Source organism: Galeopterus variegatus, unplaced genomic scaffold (assembly GCF_000696425.1).
Source record: "Galeopterus variegatus unplaced genomic scaffold, G_variegatus-3.0.2 Scaffold1817, whole genome shotgun sequence".
NCBI lineage: Eukaryota > Metazoa > Chordata > Mammalia > Dermoptera > Cynocephalidae > Galeopterus > Galeopterus variegatus.
The window spans coordinates 27,970-49,843 of NW_007727928.1; the positions used below are offsets into that span (position 1 = coordinate 27,970).

Sequence of the window (21,874 nt, forward strand, 5' to 3'; positions counted from 1 at the left end):
AGGGTCCCGCCCGCGGCTCCACCCGTCCTGTCGGGGCTTTGACGGGGTGACGTGAAGGGCTGCGGGGGTCCTGGGATGAGTGTGGGGCTGGGGCGGTGGCCAGGAGGCATCGCGTCGCGTCGGTCCTCCCTCCCTCCGGGGTGGGCGGTCAGACGGGGACGATGTGGAGGCCGAAGCTGTCGGCCTGAAGCTTGATGTGGTCCCCGCGGTAACTAGTGGCGGTCATAGGCAGCGGCAGCAGCGGCAGGGGCGGAGCCCCGGGGGGCGGCACTATAATAATAAGGGGAACCTGGAAGTTAACACAGGAGAAGAATGGGCTGGGTGAGAGGACAAACAGAACAAAAACGGAAAGAAAAGCAAAGAAAAGACCTCCCCGGGTCTGGGGTCCGGCGGGATCCGGGCGGGGAGACCCTGGCTGGGCCGCAGGGCCGTTCCCCCTCAGAGCGCTCTGCGTTCACGGGGTGGGAGAGGGACCCGATCAGTGACGCCTGGCTGCACACCCTCCAGGGGGTCCGCGGGCGAGGGCGGCGCAGAGGCTTCCAACGACCCTGGGAGGTGGGGGCGGCGCGGGCGTCCTCGAGGGATCCCCGGGCTTCAGTGCTGCACTAACGAGCTTGGCCCCCGGCCCCGCCGCGCATCCAGAGGTCGGAAACTGCACGGCCGAGCTGGCGGGCAAGCGGGCGGGCGCGCTGGGTCGCCGGCCAGCCAGGTGGCGTACTCACTTAGTAAGGCGGGGTTGCTGAATCTCCAAGCCTCGTTGTAGGCGGTGTACTGGGGGTGGCTGTACGGGTTGCCGGAGAACTCGCTTCCTGCAAGAGGGTGGCGGAGAGAGGATCAGGCACGCGCACGCCGGGGCGGACCGACGAGCCCGGCCAGCGGCTTCCCCTAGTCCTCCCAGTCCCCCCAGTCCTCCCATCCTCTCAAGGTGCAGGTGTCGCGGAGAGGGCAACGGCGGGTGCGGGAGCGCGGACTGGGCGGAGGTGGGGCAATCCACGGGATCCGCGTGGCGAGAGCTCGGGGGAGCTGGGAAGCACCGACGCGCCTCGCACGCCCGCGTGGACGGAGCCGGGACAGGGTGCCCGCCCGGGGTTCCGCAACGGAGGTGCTCGGGGCCACCAGGAAGGTTTTTTTTTCTGGATCCGGGCCCACACACCCCACTGCGTTGAGGCCCAAGGGCCTTTATTAGTGGATACTGCGGTTCTAGGTGCCATAGCCCACAGGGTGGAAGCGTGGAAGGGTGGCGACAAAAGGCTCTTGGGACACTTTGTCCCAGAAAGTTATAAGAATGGCATCTCAGCGCGGTGCCAGTGCAAGGGGTTGGGGCTCTGCTGGGGAACACCCCCTCCCGTCTTTCCCTTAAGAGGTTGGGTAGATGGCCCCGTGGCAGGGGCAGGAGGCGGAGGGAACCAGGCGGACTGCCCGCTGGTTGGCGAGCGGTGAGCGGAGGGCCCCGTGGACTGGGAGCCGTCGGAAGCTGCCTCCCTCCCTCCGCGGGAGAAAGGCCAGGCCTCCGGGTTTCCCCCTCGCCCTTTCTCCTGTGTGATGACCCCAGACTGTTTACAGTGATCCCTAACCGCGGGTTAAGTAGAGGAGAAGGGGCCCCTCTCGGAGAGGGAGCCGGGGTGGGGGTGGGGGATGCAGCCACTGGAAAGCCTGTTTATTGACGAGGAGGGAAAGCATGCGTGCAGCAGGATAATGAGCTTCTGAGCTCAACTGTGACCAAGAGGAACTGAGCTATCTCCTTCCCCATCGCTAATGAAACAAGTGTAATTTCCTCATCAGCACTAGATTCTGTTTAACGACTCCCCCCTTGCCACCATGAGCTCTCTGCGGCTCCCCTCATCCCCACCTCCCCACTCTTCCCTCACCCCCACCTCTCTAAGACATCCTCAATCCTCCAGCCTCCACATCCTCCAGCTCTCTGCTGCGACCTTCTCCCAAAGAATCTCCTTGCCCCAACAATGCTTCTATTTCCCCTCCCCGAAACTTGGCAGGAATCCCTTCACCCCCACCTCTAGCTCCCTGCAGCCCCTATTCCATAACACCCTGCAGCAATCGCCCTCTTTGCCATGGTTCCCACCCCAAGCTCTGCATACCCAGGGCTGTCCCTGGATGGGTGGGGCCAGTCACCCTTCTCTATCCTCCCCCTCTCCTGCCATCGAGGAGAGTTGGGCTTCAGGGAAAGGACACATAAGACAGTGGCAGACGGAGTGGGTTGGAGGCCAAGTGAGTCTTACCATTTTTAAGACAAAAGCTTTTTGGTGTTTATGCAAAAAGGAACTTGGACTCTTTGGCTTCAAGCCCTGCTTTCAATCTGGGGTGAGGTTTTGGGGGTAGCACAACCTCCACTACAATCATCAGACCTAAATCAAGCTCTGCCTCTCTGACCCACACAGCCCAAACCCAACTCCTGCCAGGCAAGGGATGGGCCAGAGCCCTGGAGGAGCAATGAGGGCCTGGGTTCCTCTGAGGAGATGTGGGGTATTCTAGCTTGTCTCTCTGAAGCCAAAGTCTCTCCGGTTCCTGCCATAGTCCTTCCTTACGTTTAGGGACTAGCTCCCTCCTCTCTGAATTGGAGTTGCTTCTCCATATTGGTCTTCCCCCATGGCTTGGTGTGGACCAGGGTGGTTTTGTCTGAGTGACTGACATGCCCCTGGAAATGGTTCTTGGCTCCAAGTTTCCATGGAAACCAGGGCAGGCTCTTCAAGCAGTGTCAGCTGTCTGGGGTGGGCTGGGGCACTGAGGGCGGAGCTGAGGCTGAGTGCTCCTTAGGCACAGGCTTGGGTGGGTAGGTGGGTGTGGAGGGGCCATGACATACAGTGAGTTGCACACAAGGGGGCGCTTCTGTAAGCTTCCTCCCTGGGAAGGATGTGGGAGGATGAGGGACCAACTGCAGCCTCTAGGGAGAGAGAGGGACAGAATAGCTGGTATTTTGCAGAGAGGGGATGTTGGGTCTCCGCCCACCCCAGCCTCAGACTACAGACCTCTCAGCAGCTCACCCACAATTTAGTTGCCCCCACCTAGAATAGGCAGCTGCAACATTGTCACCTACCAGGCACCATTCCTGCCAGGGTGGAGGTGGGGTAGCTTCCCTGGCCAGTGGGGGGCACGTGAGGGGGGTAACCAGGCAGAGTGGTGCTCGCCATGTCACGACCTGGAAAAACACAAAGGGGAAGGGGTGAGGCCTGGAAGAGAGGGGCCTGACTCTACTCACACTAGGGTACTCCATGGGAAGGAAGCTCTTGGAGAGAAAAGAGCTCTAAGCAGACGTGTGGGGGACGTATGCAGCCCTGTACCTGAACGAGCAGGTCCGGATGTGCCTTCTCGTGTGTCTAAGCTTGTTACCTAAATGTCTGTGTCTACCATCAGCTGTGTGTATGCACCCTTGTTCTGTGTAGCTCTTTGTGTCTCTCTGTGCATTTGCGTGTGTGTGTGTCTGCCTTTGCCCATGTCTCTGTATTCCAAACCCAGATGGAAATGGGAGAGAGCTGACCTGGTTTTACTCCTGCTTCTCAGCAAGATATTCAGCTGTGGTCTCTCCAGTTGCCAAATGGACCTCTGTCATCTTGCTTACCTCTCCTCTCCCTAACATACCATCTTTCCTTCAGGCTTGGAGGACATACCACCACCACCCCTATAGGGGCTGATGTGTATTCCTTATCCTCTCCAAGTGGAGCTGCAGGTGCTGGACCTGGCAGGTGTGGAGAGCAGGGGGCAGCCAGTGGGCCATTTTGCTGTTAGTGTTTATGGCATTTAAGTGACACAAAACATCCCTGAAGTGAATCAGGATCTCTGAGCCAACATGCAAGTGGATCAGATCAATGAGCAAAATCTGCTCCCCCCTGCCAGCTTCTGGACTTCTGTCTCTGGAGGCCTCTATAAGCTAGAGCCTGGAGGGTGGGAGGCAGTGCTTTCCTTAGCCGGGTCCTGGAGTGGAGGCAAAGCAAGTCAATATTGGGGAGATACCCCTGGTCCACAGACTTCTGCTGGAATACAGCTGCCCACAATTCACCTCCCTTCCTTGCCTGCCCCTCCATTGCTACCTCTCTTTGCAATTTAGCATGCTCCAATCTCTAAGAACAATAATTTGTCTTTTCGCCTCTTCCATACTCCCAATCCTAGACACTGCTTTATTCTCTTCTGGATCTTCTGGTCCCCATTTATCCCCTGCAGATTCCCCTTCTCCTCCTCGCCAGTTAGTGCCACTCTACCACTCTAATGTCTCTGTCCAACCCTGGGAAGGCAAGGTGTGTCTGGGGGAAGTCACAGAACCATGCATACCTGGCCTGGTTCATTTTCTTTTCATCACTTGGGCCCTAGTCATCATCCTCCTGATGGCTATTCCAAAGCATCTCTCTCTCTTTGCCACCCCTCCCTGAAGATGAACTCATCTCCTACATTCCTGAGATGTATGAGTTTCCTTACCCCTACCTTGACACATCTGAGCAATTCATCCTTCCCTAAGTATACACAGGTACCGCTCAGGTTTTTGCATTTCCAGCTGCCTGCTGAACATTCTCATTAGCTGTCCTACTGTCACCTCAAACCTAACAGGAAAAAGAGCAGATTCATCTTCCCCCCAAATCAGTTCTACTGAAGTTCTCTTGAAGACCATACGGTCAGAAACTTTGGAGCCCTTCTTCATAGCCTTCTTTCTCCTCCTCTATATGAAGTCAGTCACCGAGTGCTGTTAATTCTCCTTAGCAATATCTGTTAAATCCGCCCTATTTCAAGTTCTTCCAGCACCTTCACAGCTCAGCTCCTAAGCACCTGTCCTTGGTTTGCCACAACAGTTGGATTTTTTTTTTCTTGTATCCCCTACTTCCACATTCTTCTCTTTCTTGTCTAACCCAAATGTCGCTGCTTGGTTAGTCCTCATGGAACATTGCTTTCATCACACCGCTTTCCTTGTAAAAACCATCATAAATTCCCTGTAATCTACAGTTTGAACTGAAACTTTGCAGGCTTTCAAAGCCTCCCAGGTACTCACTCCACCCAACTTTCTCAGGTCTGATTCTCACTCCTCCTGGTTTAGTTGGACTGTTTTCACTGGCTTGTGTGTTGTAAAACTCCTGTGCTGTTGCCATGACCTTTTCTTCTCCCTTATTCATAGTTTCTCTCTCCTTCCAGCTCAAGACTTAAAATCCCTACCATTCTATCCATCAGAGAAGTTTCTCTCTTCCAAACTTCCATTGCATGTGTGCTCCACAGTTTACCATGTCATTATGTTTCATAATGCATCAGCACTGTTGTTTCACATCGTGGAGCTTCCTCAAACAGATCATAAATGACCCAAGGGCAGGACCCGTCTTCTGCTCTATACTGCATAGTTGAGAATACAGTAGATGTTCAATAAATACTTGTGGATTAATTCTCTATTGCTATCGCATTTACAGCCAATTCCTGATGGGTTATAATTACTTTCTAATTGTTTCATATACTTGTATGTTGTTCTCCTTTACAGAGGGAAAGGCTGGGACAAAATGTAAATTATTTAAATCTGAATTTAAAAAAAAACCAGGTTAAACAATAGATTCTGAATTTTTATAGGACGATGAGAGATTTACGTGACGGACTCATTATAACTCACCTTTATCATGCAGTGGAATGATTTTCCTCTACAACTACCTAAAAAAAAACCAGGTTAAACAATAGATTCTGAATTTTTATAGGACGATGAGAGATTTACATGACGGACTCATTATAACTCACCTTTATCATGCAGTGGAATGATTTTCCTCTACAACTACCTAATGTAGTTGATACCTTGTATTTCCTCAAACTCAAGAACAAACAGGGTAGAACTGCCAAACAAGAGATCACTTCCGACTTCCAGAGAGAGAGAAGAAAGATTCTGTATTTGCTTTGTTGTGGGTTTCCTTTTATTGATTTCTATTCTTAATAAAAGGTGCACTGCTCCTCACCATTTCTCAGTGGAGTGAACCTGAAGTAGACAATATCTATCAATTCCTAGAGAGATTAATAATATGGCACTTATTGGTCAAAAAGGCCCAAGACAGAGATGAGTTAGGGAAGATGTAGAGGTTCTGAAGCTAGAAAGATATAGAAATCCAATTCCTCCTGGCCGTGTGATCTTAACATCTATAAACAGCCAGGAAGAGGAGTATGCCTCTTGCTTAATAAATAGGAATTCTGGTTTTCAGCTGCGTGGTTCCCACAACCTGTCACACATGAATTCCTCATAATCTAAGATTTTGTCACATAATCTCCAACCTAGTTTCAGGAGAGAAGAAAGGCTGGACGACTAGAAAAGTGTTTCCAGCTGACCCAGAGGCAGTTCTATTTCAAAGTTTCTTTCCACTGGCTTTCTCTCTTTCAAAATGGTAAGGCCAACTTCCAGCATGTAGAAACTATTGCATGCTGCAAGTCACCTGCTGAATTGTTAGGCATATTTCAAAATTCCATTTAATGAAACAGAATCTGGGACATGCCATGCAGAAATTTTTTAAATGTGGGAGAAGAGGCCCATGATGAAGAAAAAGCATGCACGTTTCCTAGTGTTCTATGTATGCTGTGCTCCTGCTGCTGCAGGTTCTGTAACGTCAGTATTACCATAAAGAGGTGCCTGTTCAGGACCCCTGAGCCAACAAAGGTGCAAGTCACTGCATACAAAGTGCTCCCAATGGCTTCATTAGTACACAGGTGACACCTGAGGAGCAGGAAAAAATTGACCAAACTCTTACCAGAGCCATATATTCTTTTGGAACACCATTGTCAATAATGGAAAACACATACTGCAGGAAGTTTTCAAATTACTAAGACCGTCATACCATTTGCCCAGCAGCATTCTTTGAGCAAGTCTCTTTTAGTGAGAGAATGTGAATGGGTAATAGAATCTGTGCAAAGAAGAATCGACAGAGCGCGGGGCCTTGCAGTACTATAGATGGATGGCCAAATGGGAGTGGAGACGGACTCTAAAACTGTAAGACAGTACGGCTACCTCCTTTACACCACAAGCAAAAGCACAGAAAAAGGAGAAAACAGCTACATGGCAGAATACATCAGTTCTAAAATATGTGCCATCCAACAGGAGACAGGAAGCAGTAAAGCATTTGCTTTGCTCATGGACAATGCCAGTAACATAAAAACAGCACCAGGAATCACAAGTGGATAAAAACCCACATATTGCTATAAGAGAATGGACATTGCATGTCAGATATTTGCTTTCTTTTCTTGTTTTTTAAAAAAACTTTTTTTTATTATTTTAACATTTACTTGTCGGATACTTGGTTTCTAAGGTTACAGAGTTTTTAAAGATGAAAGAGGCTTCCAGATGATTAGTCTTTCTTGTTTTATTATTATTTTTAAAAATATTTATTTATTTATTTATTTAGGCAGCTGGCTGGTGTAGGGATCCAAACCCTTGACCTTGGTGTTTCAACAGTGTGCTCTAACCAACTGAGCTAACTGGACACCCCCTTAACTTCCTTGTTTTAAAGGTGAGAAAGCGAAGCACAGAGAGGCATAATGACTTTCCCGTGGCAACACTGCTAGTAAATGACAGAGCCAAAGTTTGAAGTCATGTCTATGCCACACTGCCTTTTAATGATAACATGAAGCAAGATACTCCCCCAAAAGAGCCAAAGAAAGGCAAAAGAAGTCATCTGACAAGGAAAATCTCATACAGTCACAGCTGTCATTAAGAGGAGGCAAGAAAAAAAGAACACAGAGAATAAAATACTGACACTGAAAGTCTGTAGTAAAACTCCATGGGGTGGAGAATTAATCTCCTTTGAGAGTTTTCTAAAAAACAAAGAGGCCCTTCAAGAAACAGTAGTAGTGGAGGATCTTAAAGTACCCAGAAGTGTTAGAAGCACTGTACTTGATGAGGATGTCTTCTCAGTTCAACTGCAGAAGTCCCTGAAGATTCTAAAGCCAATTTCTACAGCAATCACTGCATTGGAATCAGACAGTGCACTTTTGTCAGACATTCCTTACCAAATGGGCCAGATCAAATCAACTGTTTTGGAGAATCTAAGTGCAGCTCCTCTTACAAGTACAGAGAAAAGCAAAGTAAAAGACTTTATTAAGAAATTGGAAAATTTTAGCCATCAGATAATTTGTGCTACTTTAATTGTCAGGTCTCAGGCTCAAGGGCAGAGTTGTGTTTCTACTTGCACCTGGACTAGCTAGCATTCATTGAACACGTACTATACACTAGGCACTGTCCTTAATACTTTTTATGTATTATCTCTTTTAATCCTTGTAATCAACACTATGGTCTTGATCGCTTTTTAATCCCCATTCTATAGATGAGAAACTGAAACTCAGAAGGGCTAAGTATTATGTCCAAGACTCCACAGCTAGAAGATGGCAAAACCTGGCCTACAGAATAAGCAGCCTACTTGAGAATTGATTCTGGAATGATATTCTCAAATACTGTAGACCCAGAAAATAGATAGGTTATTTGGTCCAGGAAAGCAACCTGGGATCATGCTAAGCTAATCCTTCCTTTAACAGAACATCTCGTCACTTCTTGTTTCTTCCGTTTCAGCTTCTTTCATTTTCTACAGTGGGGGTTTTAAATGGGGCTTCCCTCATCCCATAGGACCCCATAGATGAACTTCATAAGATCCATATAAAGCAATACATAAAACGTTATAGATATTATATGTGCATATCTTTCTGAGTAGATATTATATGACTTTTATCATATTCTCAAGTATTCATGGCTCAAAGATTAATAAGCACTGCTTGTTAAAAAAAAAAAGAACCTCTGTTTTTTGGCATAAGACATTGATTTGTTTGCAACTACTTGAACTGTACCAATAAATAAGATCATTCAAAGAACATCAAAATAACATGTGAAGTAGCAGGGAGGCTTATCTCAGGTCAAGGAAAATGTCAGCATTCAGAAGACCAAGGAAATAATAAAAAGGAAGCCACCAAAGCAGCAGAAACTGCTGCTAGTGATGGCTCAGATGAGACTTATTAGACATAGATTTATACAGCAAAAGTTATACTCAATGAGTTCAGAGATGCTTTTCCTCAGCATCTTTCTCTGAAAATGAGCACTTTTGCTATCCACTTGACACTGTGGAGGACCCTAAGGCCAGAAAACATAACTCTTGTTTTACTATCCTATCCTCAAGTTTTCTCTGTTTCTCATAAGGTAGCGAAATGAAGACATTAGATTTCTTCAAGGCTGGCAGTCTGTGACTGCACTGGACACAAGCATTTATAATACTTACAAGAATACACAGTTATTAAATTTGTAATTACTGCCAAATAAGTTGTATCTTTACATTTACTATACCAATTATGATCACTTTATGGCCAATCTGAGTTAGACATAATACACCCAAGTAACAAACTTTAAATCTGTAAAAGATGTTTTCAAAGGAGAGGGAAAGAGTTTTCTACATATTTCATTTTATTTCTTATTTCCCAGGTTTCCATATACTCCTGAGATTCGTCCTCTGGGGTGGAGGTGCCTGTGTGAGGGCCCCCAGCCCCACCCAGGTACTGTCCTGGCCCCACACTCAGCCTGAGGCTTGCCTGCTGCAGGTTCCAGTAGAGGGGGCTGTGCCCGCGGCTCAGGGCGGCTGCTCTCCTGGCTGATCTTACCTCCTACTAACAGCTGGACCTTTAATCCCTGGTGTATCCTAGTCAGAGATGCTGCCCAGATCTGCACGGGCTCAGTGAGGTCTGCACCTTGACAGCCACCCACCTGGACACGACCAGCCATGCTGTTCCCACCCTCCTCCTCCAGACACACTGCCCTGTCCAGCCCAGAGCCCCACAGGAGGTGGTATCCTTCTAATTTAGTGGCAGCCTCAGGTTCCTGAAATAAGACTAGGGAGTTTTGGGGAAAATCACATTTTCAAAGGGCTGAAAGGGAACTTGATTATCTTTTAGTCCAATTCCCTCATTCTACAGAGGAGGAAACTGAGGCTCAGGGAGAGGGGAAGACATCTCCAGTCCTCTCCTCAGTTCACTTCCCTACACTGCATGCTCTGGCTCCTCATTAGCAAACCACAGGTGAAGACTGGAGTCGGGTAGGTGCTGGTACCTAGGAGGTTGGGCCCAGGCTCACCGATGGGTTCAGAGCATGAGAGACCCTCTTGCTGGGTGGGCAGAGGTTAAGCCTGTTTGCACAGTCTCCTGATACTCCGGGTCTCCCAGTTCCTCTCCGGCTTTATTTTGTTCTCTGAGAGCACTGAATTGTCAGCTCTAATCCTTCCGAAAGCGCAGCGTTTTTCAGGCGCTCTGTGTAAGTGAAACCCTAATCCCAAGGAAAACGGCCACTTAAGCTGCTGGAGCATTAGGCTGCTCTCCGAGCCGCCGCGGGATTTCCTCCCTCCCTGCCTGCCAGCCCAGCCACCACCACCGGGGAGGAGAGGGGAGGATTCCAGGCTGAAGGCACGCAAAGCCCTCTCAGAAGTGACAATAGTGGCAGAGCTTGCTTCCCAAAGCTCAGGGTTAAGAAAGCACTGGCTTGTTTTTCTTGAGGCTACATTACAGCTAAGAGTGGGGGAAGAAAGGATTCTGATCACCCTAGGGAAGGAGTGGGGGATCTTCCTGTCACCTTGCGGGTGGTTGGCTGTTGGGGGGATGGGGAGGGAGGGAGGTTTTTAGGTCTTGCCTAGGTCTCTTTGAGGCCACTAGGACATTTCTGAGCTCTTGGTACACCTGTAACATTCATTGGGACACCAGTATTTAGGATTTCTGATCATTAGGAAAAGATTGGATTGATTGACTTTGCTTTGACTCAGCCAACCTCTTCTTCTTAGAAAGTGCCAAATAATATAGTAAACAAGCTTAGTGCTGGGAGACCTCTTTTGAAGAACTCCCCTTTGGGACACCCCAAGCATCTCTAAACAACATCCACCGCAGCTGGAAGGTTCCCTATAACCTAGCTGATCATGAAAGCAGTGGTCAGTGGTCCCAGCTAGGCAACCATTTTTTAGCCTGGGTTGGCTACTATATGCATTTGAAATAAAGATCATCATTAAAAAACTGAAACACTTTTTATTTAAATTTAGAATGGCCATTCTCCCTGATCTCTAAATGAATCAATGAGACCATACTGTGGAGGAAGAAGCACAGTCCATTTAGCATGTACCACCTTTTGGGTCTCATTAATGCAGGGAAGAGATAAAGAGAGAAGGTGGGGGAAAAGGCCCAAAGTGATGGGCCAGTTCGAGCTCAGCTTAGAAGACCATAGAACTACATCTTTGCTAAGATACTCCCAGATTCTTCATACCTTCTTCATCCTCCCCACGACTCCCCTCCCCTCTGCAGCCCCATTATCAGCCCATGTGCTTCTGCCTATGGCACCCTTTTGGAGAGCACAGAAATCATTGCTGGGTGGCTGGTAGGCACAGACACAGATGGGGATTTGGGGCTGGAGATTGGGGTGGTACAGCTCTTATTCTGCTCGAATTTGGCCTGACTTTCCCAGCCTTAGAGTGGGTTAGTGCCTCTTCTTTCCAACATCCTTTCCCTCTAGAGGTGGTCTGGATAAAGGAGGAAAGGAAAGAACCCCGATCCAATGACTCTCTAGGCTGCAGGCCCGGGGCACCTGCATATCTGTCAATGTCTCATTGCTATGGAAATGCTCCCATAATTAAATCAGAGCTAAGGTTGGGGGCTGGAGGTCCTTGGGGATGTGGCTGGAGGCCTCAGGGATGTTTGGAGAAGGCTAGCCTCTTTTCTTTGGGCCTTCTCACCCTAAATGAAGGGTCCAGGGCCTGTGGGTGCTGAGGAGAAGCCCTCTGGCTTGGTTTGGCCTCTGCAGCAAAGGCCTCTCTGACTTGGCACATGTCTGAAGTCGCCCTAGCCCTCTCCTTTCAAGGTTGGAGAGGAACTCTGATGTCTGTGCCCTAAATTCCTCCAGCTAATCAGGGGCTTTGAGCTGACAGACAAGACTAGGAGACTCCCAGCCTCCTTCAGAAACATTTCTGGCCTTTATTGCCCTCTCCTCCCCCAGAGGGGCTGGCCAAGGGCCGAGCTGTTTGTTTTATGGAGGGAAGTGCAGTTGCATTGGAAGGGGTTGTTAACTACAGGAAAGAGGCAGTTCCTGGAGGTCCTCAGGCCTCCCTGAGGAGGAGGAGGAGGTTTCCCAGGGTCCACACCTCTATCTGCTAAAAGGCCACTTCACTGGCCATTTCAGATGTGGGCAAGGAGTCTGAACTTCTAAGAGTCAGCAACCTTTTCTCAGAAGCTAAGCTCGCAGTGCTCTCACTGGCCTCCAGGACCCTGGGGCCAGCCCTTGCTTTTCAGCTTTGAACTTTAGTTCACTGGCTTCCCCCACCTCTGCTCAAATTTGCCAGCTTCCAGGAGCCCAGCATCTTCTGCTCCCTCTCCCCACCTCGGGCACATCCCTCTTGGGCAGCCTCCACATCTCCTCCTGGATCTTAGTTACAGCTTCCTTCAAAGCTGCAGTTTCTAGGCATAAGAGAAGTTTCTTCCAAGCTCTTGAATAAAACCACCTTCTCTCTGCCAGGGTGGGGAAGCTAACTAGGCCCCTCCCCACCGGGGAGGAAAGTACTGTCCCTGTCTCTAGCTCTCTAACGTTCAGACATTTTCCCACAAAAAGGTAAGATTCTCTGCTGAAACTTAGCAGTCTTGGAGCTTGGATAAGCCAGGCACAGGCTTTACTTTCAGAGATGCCCGAGGCTGCGCTCTTTCCATGCCTCCAGACCCCAAAACAATAAGCTAAAAGCGTGGTCTTCATTCTTTGCCCTTTTTGATCTCCATTATCTAACGATTTTGTTGAGCAGTAGTGAGGAAGGGGACTTGGGGATCTGGATCTGTGATAAAGACAAAACTCATACTTCTCTTTGACCTTTTTTAGAATATTAAACATGCTTAGTTTATAGTGCTTTGGGGTTACTCTATTTTCTCCAGTTCTTGGGGGTGTTAATTGTCCTATTTATTGCTTCTGATAACTCCCCCTCATGATAGTTGTATTCACATGAGGTGTGTAATTTTTTGTAATGAGCTTGTCTTTAGTGGTGAATTTTTTCTCCCTGAGGTCGTTCCATGTGCCCTGGATTGCAGACTATCTCTACAAAGAAGGTTTGCCATTGTTCTTTCTGGGGTTTCTGAGTGGGTAATTATGCTGGACAAATTTTTATGTAAGTTCTTGGTTTGGAGTTTCTGTAATAGTCATGGTATAAATCTGGACCCCCATTCAGGGTCAGACCTGGAGTCTTCATTGCTCATGGTGACATTTTCCTTGTTCACTTGCTTCCCTGGGCCATTGAAATGAGTTTGTGTTTCCTTTTTATGGACAGTGTTCTTTTCTGTTCCTGGCTTTATGTGGGGTCACACTCGGTTCTAACTTCCTGCTTCTCCTAGAACCAGTGTCATGTCTCCTGACTGGTGTGTTACAACCCTAACCTCCCCAGTTAGGGTCTACCTCCAGCAGTCTCTCACATGCTGCTCTGGCCTTGCATTTCCCTCTATTTCTGGCACTACGGAGTGAGGTTTGGCTATGTATTAACATTTTTTGTTGTTATGTTTTATCCAGCCAGGTTTTGGTAAGTTTAGCCTGCCTGCTTCCTGGACATCCATTGCATTTTTCTGTTACCTCTTTGGGACCAAAATGAGGGTGGCGAGAACTACTCTCCCAGCACCTGGCGGTGATGCCCACTAGAGGCAGTGAAGCCCGCTCAGTGTGGCACCGGGGACTGGCATGTCCCTAGGCTTTTAGAGTAAGTATGAGCTAGCTTCATGATCGCTGACTTTCTCCAGCACCTTTGTCCATTTGGGCTCCAGGTGGGGGGCCTGCTCTCTCCTTCAGGGTGGACTTTCACCAGGCCAGGAGACTCTCTAGATGCTCAGAAGCATCTCATCTCATCTTCTGCTCCCGAGTCTATATCACTGCCAGTGTCTCTGCATGCTCCCCTCTCACTGCAGCCCCAGCTGGCATAGGGACGGAAGGCGGAGGTGAGCAAGCCATGGGGAAGAGGGACTATCATTTCTACCAGTGATGGGAGTGTTTAAGGAATGGAGCTTCCAGCACTTGGTTGGAGCCAGAGTCCTCACTGCAGAGGCCCAACCCCGAGGGCCCTGGGACGACTGAGAGGTTGATGGCAGCCCCCAGGGGTTCTTTTGGAGAGGTAAGAAGGTGGTAAAAGGTACCAGCCACAGCCAGCCAACCTGAGAGACTCGGCTCCGTTCCAGACCAGCAGCCTAGAGCTGTGGGCTGGAGAGAAGAGATGCCGCTGAGCTAGAGCAGCCCAGCGGCGGAAGGGAAAGTGGGTGATAAATTTAAATAACCAGCTTGACTTGGCAGCTTGCTGAGTTGTGATGCAGTGAAATTAAAATCAAGGCAGAACTTGCAAACACTACCCAGAAAAATCCTTCTCTCTCCTTGGTTCCATGATGGAAGGTGGGGGAGGCTGTGGGGCTGAGCCCTGGCCTCTGGCAGCCACCCTAGCTTGCAATGTGATTAGCTGTGTCCTGGCCCACTGGGCCCCACTCTCCCCTCACACAATAGTGCGGGCTCTTTGCTCTTCTCAGTCCTGACCTTGTGGAACAGCTGCATCAAGTGGCTGGTGAAGTTTGAAATCAGCCTCCAGTGCCAGGAGGCGGCAGGAATATCAATAAGGTCTGGCTTTTCAGGTTGGGTGAGGGCATTCCTGGGCCAGTTTCCTCAGTACTCATCCCCTAGGGTTTACAGCCACAGCTGCCTGTCCTCGGGGAAGAGGAGGAGCTGGGTGCCTGAGATGTGGGGGATAAAGAGGGTTCCAAGAATACCTTGGCACACATATGCCAGGCTGTGGGCACAAGGTGACCTCCCTGCTCTCTCACCTTTAGCACGCACCTGCCCAGAATCACTTACCTACCTAAAAGGACCTCCCTTTTTCTTCCCTTATCTAAGCCCTTAATATTCTCCAACAAAATAAGCTTCTCAAGAATCTTGGAGGAGAATTTCTACAAATACACCTGGAGTCTCTCTCATATCCCAGTCCTGCTTGGAGCCTAGTTCTCACAGATGCCAACATCTTTCTAGAAGAACTCACCCAAATGCCACCTCTCCTGTGCCTGTTCTCCTTGCATCACTGCTCTCTGCTTCCCACAAAGTCCTAGCCTGAGGGCCAGCACTCTGGACCTGCTCCTGAGATGGCCCATGACGTCTCCAGGCAATGCCCCGTTGCTCACCTTGATGGTACCTCCAGCAAATTCTGTTTGTCCCCATAATAAGCACATCATGAATCATTCATCTTTAATAGATTATGTAAATTAGGAGGACATAAAATCAACAAAGATCAATAACTATAGCCGTTTAATTGCCAGCAAAAACATTTTAAGAATGAGCATAATCTGCGCCCTTTCTCGAGTAATGGCACCATTAATCCAAACATTGGATCTTGGCCTAAGTGTGGAAAAATCATTCTCTACCCCCATCCCCCACCTCCCCTCCCCCACCTCTCCACACACTTCTCTCTTTTTGGTAATTTCCAGTTTCTGAGCGAGTTTCCCCGTCATTACCACTGGTGAACAGCTCCGAATGTTAATGGTTCTGCTTTTGTTACTCCTCGCTTGATTGAAATGTCGCATACAGATTGAGATGTTAGTGCTAACTTGCCACCTGGGAATGTCAAGCTGGGTCTGAAATGAACTTTTCTCACACTTGGATCCAGATGGATCAGCCGGAGATGTTCCCAGGCTGAGCTGGGACTGTTCCAGGATCATGGGGGGGGGGGAGGTGGATGGGGGCTGCTCAAGGTAGAGGCACTTTTCTGCACCAGCCCCAGTATCTCCTGCTGCAGGATCCCTACCCGGAAGACCCATATCTCCACCCCAGGAAGCCCCTGCCTTCTGGACTGTGGCTTTGAGCACAGGAAAGCGAGCTGGGAAGTCTCCTGGGTTCTCATCTGCCAGCTGCCTGGGGTGGGCCTCAAATGACCACAATCCCTCTCAGCAGATCAGGAGAAAGGTGGCCTGGCCTAGACCATCTCTCTGCCTTGAGCCAGAATATTCAGCAGATCAGAGAGCTTCCAAGTTGGGCAAGAAGGGCTCGTGCCCAAGGCCATTCGATCATAGGCTGTGTCCTTACTCAGAGACCCCAGCTAAGGTCGTCATTCTGAAAAGCCCAGTCTAGATCTCCAACACTTCCAGAATGCGATCTCTGACTCCCCAGCTGAAGAGCTCAATGCCACCTAGGCTGGAAACAGTTGTACCAGAATACCACCTTAAGGAGAACCTGGGAAAGTTAACAACAGGGCTCTCCCAAGCCCCCCAGGCAGAGGTTAGGTGGCCACTTGCAGCCCATCTCAGGGTCAAGTGGAGCCTGCTCAGATCAGCTTCAAGTCAGAACCAGGGCTCTATCCTACAGCGGGGCCATGCCTGCTCCCTGTCTTTGCCACTGGCTGTGACACTGGCTGCCTGCAGCCCCGCTGCCAGGTCCCCAGGCCGCCTCCGCTTGCCTCACTCGGCAGGTAACGCCTCAGTGTCTCCCAATCCCCACAGAGACCCTACTCAATCATCCTGGCTCCCAAGGAACAAACGGCACATTGGCTTTAGTGTCTCCAGAATAATTAGGTGAATTTTAATAACACCCCAATGTGTGTCTCTCCCACTTGGGCATCTCCTGGCCTGGAAACCCTTCTGCAGTGCCAGGCGCCCTCTGTAGCCTGCAACTCTGCGGCCTAGAGCTTCATCCACTGGCCTTCCCTGGACCGCACCTCAGCCTTCTACTCAAGCTGCCTGAGCTGCCCCTAACCCAAGGGGGCTCCTAAGCATGGTGACTTCTCCCCTTGCACTGGACTGTGAGTCAGTCCTGACCCTCCCTGGCCTTGAAATCAAGCCTTGGTCTCAGTGGCTTCTCTGGGGAAGTAGGAGAAAGACTGGAATCATTGTGCTCATCTATGACTCCACAGAGTCGGGTGCCATGCCCTAAAGCCCCAAACCACGGCCACACATGCTACCTGGAGGGAGAGGAAAGCAGGTCCTCCAGGATCCTGGAGGACACAGGAGTATGGAGGCTGGACCCTGGGCACCTGTGGATGCTCGCCAGCCTGGCCTATTTGCCTTCTGCATTCTAGTGCACGCGTCATAACACAAGACTCATAATTCTGGGCACCTTGCGGGAGGCAAAAGAAAAAAAGAGGCAAAGGCAAAGGCAGAGGCAAGAGTGTGGGCAGGAGGAGCCAGCAGCAGCCCCTCCCAGCCTCCGCCTTTCTGGGCTGAAGCCCACAGACCCCCTGACCAGAGTTTTTTCTCCTCACATCTGCACTCATCTGTTCAGGAAGCAGCCTGGTGTTTGGAGGCTCACTTTATCGGCAGATATCATGGTAGGGGGCCTGCTTGTCACACTGGGCCCCAGATGGAATGGGCAGAGGTGCCCCCACTGAAAGCGGTGCCCCCCCTCCCGGACGCCCCCTTACCGGTCACAACAGGGTATGTCTGTGTGCCTGACACGTTGCTGCCCAGCTCGGGGTTGGTGGATGCAGATAGACTTGACTTGACTTCATCAAGCCCAGGGGTCAGGGCTGGGAGGGAGTACTCGTTCCCCTGGGAGGAGAGAGAAAAGTGACAGCTCTCTATTGATGTGCACACACAGAGAAAGGGCTTGGTGTGCAGATGGGGAGGAGGAACGGGGAGCCCTCCCAGATGGGGTGGAAGGAGATGGCCGGGCAGAGGGAGGGGACTGCAGGAGGGGTGGGCTTGGCATATGATGAAGAGTTTTGTGTGGGTGGGGTAGACCTGACTTGGTGGAGCTGGAGGTGTGGCCTAGACATTTTGGGTGGTTATCCCAGCACCCTTTACATTTCTGTAGTGTCTTCTGCCTAAGAAGTCCCAAGGACAGAGTGTAGCAGTGGGGATCCCCTCGCTGAGCAGCCTGGGGTGTTAAGGCCCCCCTGGGGTGGGGAGCCTTGGGGAGGAGGGGTGAACCATGACATGACAGCAGAGGCAATAGCTGGGGGAAGGGCTGAGTGGGGCCTCTAGCCTGGCACTGCTGGGCTGGCTGATCGGGTGTGGGTGCCCCTTTTTTAAAAACAAACAAAGACAGCCCCATGGGCCCCTCGCTCTCTGCCTGTGCACTGGGGTATGAAATTGGGGAGGGGGAGAGTCCACATGGCTAACAGAAGGATGGGAGGGGGCCAGTCATTGACTCTGAAAGAGCGTCCTGCCCGAAACACTCGGGTAATTGCGTTTTTATTGCAGCCACCGCCAAACCAGACCCCAGAGCTGGGCAGACCAGGAGTCTGCACAAAGCAGGAAAAGTTGCTCTGATTAATATTACGTTAAATTAAAACTGATTTTCTGCTCTTTCGGGTCCGTTTTTTTCCTTTCCGCTTCCTGGCCCCCCCAGAGAGCCCCCTCCCCTCCCTGGCTGGACGGGATTGCCTCGTCATTTCCAATTCCTTCTCGTATTGATCTTCCTGTAGAAATCAGTTTTGTAATTAGCTGCAAATTAGGCCTTCTACTGGGGGTGAAGCTGCCCCCTGATTTATCACCAGAGTAATTCGCTGTGATCGGAGAGAAATTAAAATGAACTCAATTAGGCTTCGGATTTGCTTTATGGGCCCTGCTCCGAGTTTCAGGGGGAAAAATGACTGTGCTGGTGTTTAATAGTCTAATGAAAGTAAATAAAGGTTATTCATTGTAATACAGCCGGGGACTCGGGGAGGGTGCACTGAGCCGCCTGCCTCGGCCGGCTCCTCCTTTGTTGGTTTATGGCTCAGGGCACCTTAAAAAGACTTTTGATTTTTGTTTTATGAAGACAAACAGCTTATGGGATAAAAGGACGGGCGGGATGAGTGGCTGGGAGTTGTTGGAATCTTAGAGTGGAACTGTGCTGAGTGGAGCCTGTGGGGCTGCGCTGGTGTACGTGTGTGTGAATATGTGTCTGTGCGTGTGCAAGCACAGCATGCTGTGTTGTGCTGCAGCTGTGGGCCTGACCTGGCAGGGATGGGAGTGTGCTCCTGTGTTTGAGTGTGTGTGCTGGGGGCTATACTGATGTGCTGCAGGTGTGCAGAGCTGGTGATGGGGGGTGGTGCACCCCTACTGGCTCTATGGGGCTGATGGGGCTGTGCTGTGCACACTGTGGGCTAAGAGGGGTGGGAGGAGCAGGCAGATGGTGGTCGTGTGTAGCACATGCACACTGGTAAACGTGAGGAGTTGGAGATGTGTTTCTGTAGTGTGTGTTTTCTGATGTGATGTGTGTTCTGGTCTGTTCTGTGTCTGCAGGAAATGTTGGGTGTTGGAGTAGACCATCAGCCTGTCTGGGGTCACACTGGGTGGCTAGATTTGGGAGCAGGAGGCAGGAACACATGGGCTCTCCTCCTGAAGCTGCACAAGAGATCCACAGACTTCAAGACTTCCTGTAGTACCTGGGCAAGGGACACAGCAAGAGGACATTCCTGAGTACCCCATGCCAGAACCACAGAATGGCAAAGCTGAAAGGGACTTGACAGACCACACATCCAAGCCCTTCATTCTGTAGATGGGGAAACTGACACTTCAAAAGAGGATAAGATTTATCCCAGACCATCCTCCTGAACCCAGAACTCATCATTTCTAATTGCTATATACTATAATGATGCTTCTTAACTATACCACAATGCCCTCATGTGAGCATGCTCACACAGCACACACCCCATGCACCCACATGTAACACATGCAGTGCTGGGTATGCATGTGGCATTTGTTTGCAAGTTCTCTTTCTTAACTATACCACAATGCCCTCATGTGAGCATGCTCACACAGCACACACCCGATGCACCCACATGTAACACATGCAGTGCTGGGTATGCATGTGGCATTTGTTTGCAAGTTCTCAAGAGGCCACGTTCTCTCCAGTCCTTTCCACTTTCTGCAAGTGGAAAACTTCCTCACCTGTTCTGATTTGATGTGCTCTGATGCCTGAAAGACGTCAGGGTAAGAAGGACGCTCAAAAACCCGATCCAAAGCTTCCAGCTGCTGCTGAGTGAAGGTATCAGCTCGCAAGTGCTTCCGCAAACTGTCCACGCCACTCTGGGAGTCTCCATTGGGGACTGAGCCCTCGGACACATCTGGAGAATACATGATACTCGAGGCATTAGCACCAGGCCAGCAGAGGCACAGGAACAGTGCAGTGAGCAAAGGGGGTGGGTGGTACCTGGCTCTGGCCCCCAGGGCTTTGCACCTCTGCTAGAACCCCTTACTCTCAGCTCCTAGGACACAGGCACTGGCCCAGGAGGTTGGCCCTGCTTCAGAGATCTGGCTGAAGAAGGGAAGTGATCACAGTGTGGACATCAGGAAAGACTGGGCAGAAGTGGAGCCAGAGGAGCTCACAGGGGCCATCTCCCCAGGGCATGGCTCTCCTGGACTCCCTTCTGTCCATCAGCCTGGGTCAGCCTGGGGGAGGAGCTGGGTGTCTCAGACTGGCATTACTGAGCCTGTGGAGAATTGAACTCGGTTCCGAGATGAATTTCAGTTCCACTGATTCCAAGGGTTGAAAATCATCAAATCTTCGAGGCTGAGTGTAACATGAAGACTGGGTCAAGTAATTAACTTTACCACTGAGGGAGGAAGGGCTCTGAGAGCCAAGCCCAGGCACTCTGCTCAGGTCAGGCCAGCACTGAGATGGGAGCAGAAGGAAAGCAGGTTTCACAGGAGCACTAGGGCTCTCCTTGGGCAAAGATGACAGAGGGGCCCTGGTGGCTGCTGTTGTGCCCTGGCCAGCCATCTCAGCTTCTCTGAGATGGCTGGCCATCTCTGGACTGTGGCTCAGGCCTGCGTCAGGAGCCAGCTCCTTGGACACCTGGCTCCTCTTGCAGGTCTCCACAGGGAGCTGAGACTTGCTCCATGAGGGCAGGGCCATGGTGGCGCCACATTAGTGCTTGCTCCCTTGGGGCTGCCGGTCTGTGCTGTCTCTTGTCATGCTCTGCCCAGGCATTCTCCCCACTCTGTGACCCCTGTCTCCTCTGTCCCTGCCACTGGAGTTTCCAGAGTGTATAGTGGGAAAAGTGCCCACCCTGCTGCCTCTCCCTGAACCCCACACTGCAACTCCCCTGGCCCAAAGCTGGGTCCCCTCTAGCCTCAGCTTGGCTGCTCCTTGGTTTCTCTTAGTCCGAGACCAGCTTGGGAGCCTTGGGCCTGGGGCCAGCCCATGCTGTAGGCCCCAGGGTGTTCCTCTGGGACTGTTATATATATCAGTTTATAGGTGATTATATGATATGATATAATCAATATTGCATTATATACAGTAACGCCGTACAGTATCATTCAGGAGACCATAGAAAATATCACATATTGATTAACCTCAACCTGCAGCCGTCTTCCCTCACTGGCCTCCCAGATGGAGCATGGGGGGTCTGTTTTCCTAAAGGGACATCCCATCTTCCTTCCACACTCTATTCTGGAGGGGGTGGGAAAGCAAAGAAAGTGTGTGTGTGTGAGGTGTGTGTGTGTGTGTGTGTGTGTATGAGAGAGAGAGAGAGAGAGAGAAATCAAGACCAGGGTCAAGTCTGAGGCAGGCAGACAGAGGCAGCCTCAATGGTATTCCTATGTTCCTATGGACACAAAACTTGGTGGTTGTTTCTTTTTCTGTGTAAGTGTAAGGCCCTGGAATGATTTTCAGTCTTAGAGGTTGTAGGCATCCCTGCATGTGAGTTGGAGTGTGACATATTTATTTTTCCCTTTTGTGTGTGTATCTCTGTGTATATGCATTTGTACATATATAAACATCCAGATAAATAATGCTCTCTGTGTGTTTAAATGACAGAGGAAGAAGCTTTCTGAAAGGATGCGTGTGTTTGTGCATGATTGCATGGGGAGTGTGAGCCCGTGTCCCCCATTTCTCCTGTGTCTGCTTCTTTTTCCAGGGTGTGCCCTCACTCTATTTTCACTCTCTGTAGCTATTTGCATGTTCCGCTGTGTCTAATTCTCTTCCTGGAGTTCTCCTACCTTT

The 21,874-nt window shown here is 50.3% G+C and overlaps 1 protein-coding gene across 5 annotated transcripts in view; it reads right to left on the reverse strand.

The window, feature by feature from the left end:
* Window positions 1-21,874, reverse strand: part of PAX2 (paired box 2) — a 95,363-nt gene continuing 73,489 nt past the window's right edge. For 2 of the 5 annotated variants that reach the window (XM_008579120.1, XM_008579118.1), the window contains 3 exons: window positions 3,053-3,154; window positions 723-809; window positions 149-270 (listed from right to left, as the gene is read on the reverse strand). In XM_008579120.1, coding sequence (XP_008577342.1) covers window positions 149-270; window positions 723-809; window positions 3,053-3,154 — 311 coding nt within the window. Of the gene's footprint in view, window positions 290-722; window positions 810-3,052; window positions 3,155-21,874 lie in introns of all 5 variants that reach the window. The other 3 variants (XM_008579123.1, XM_008579119.1, XM_008579121.1) reach the window with 2 other exon arrangements.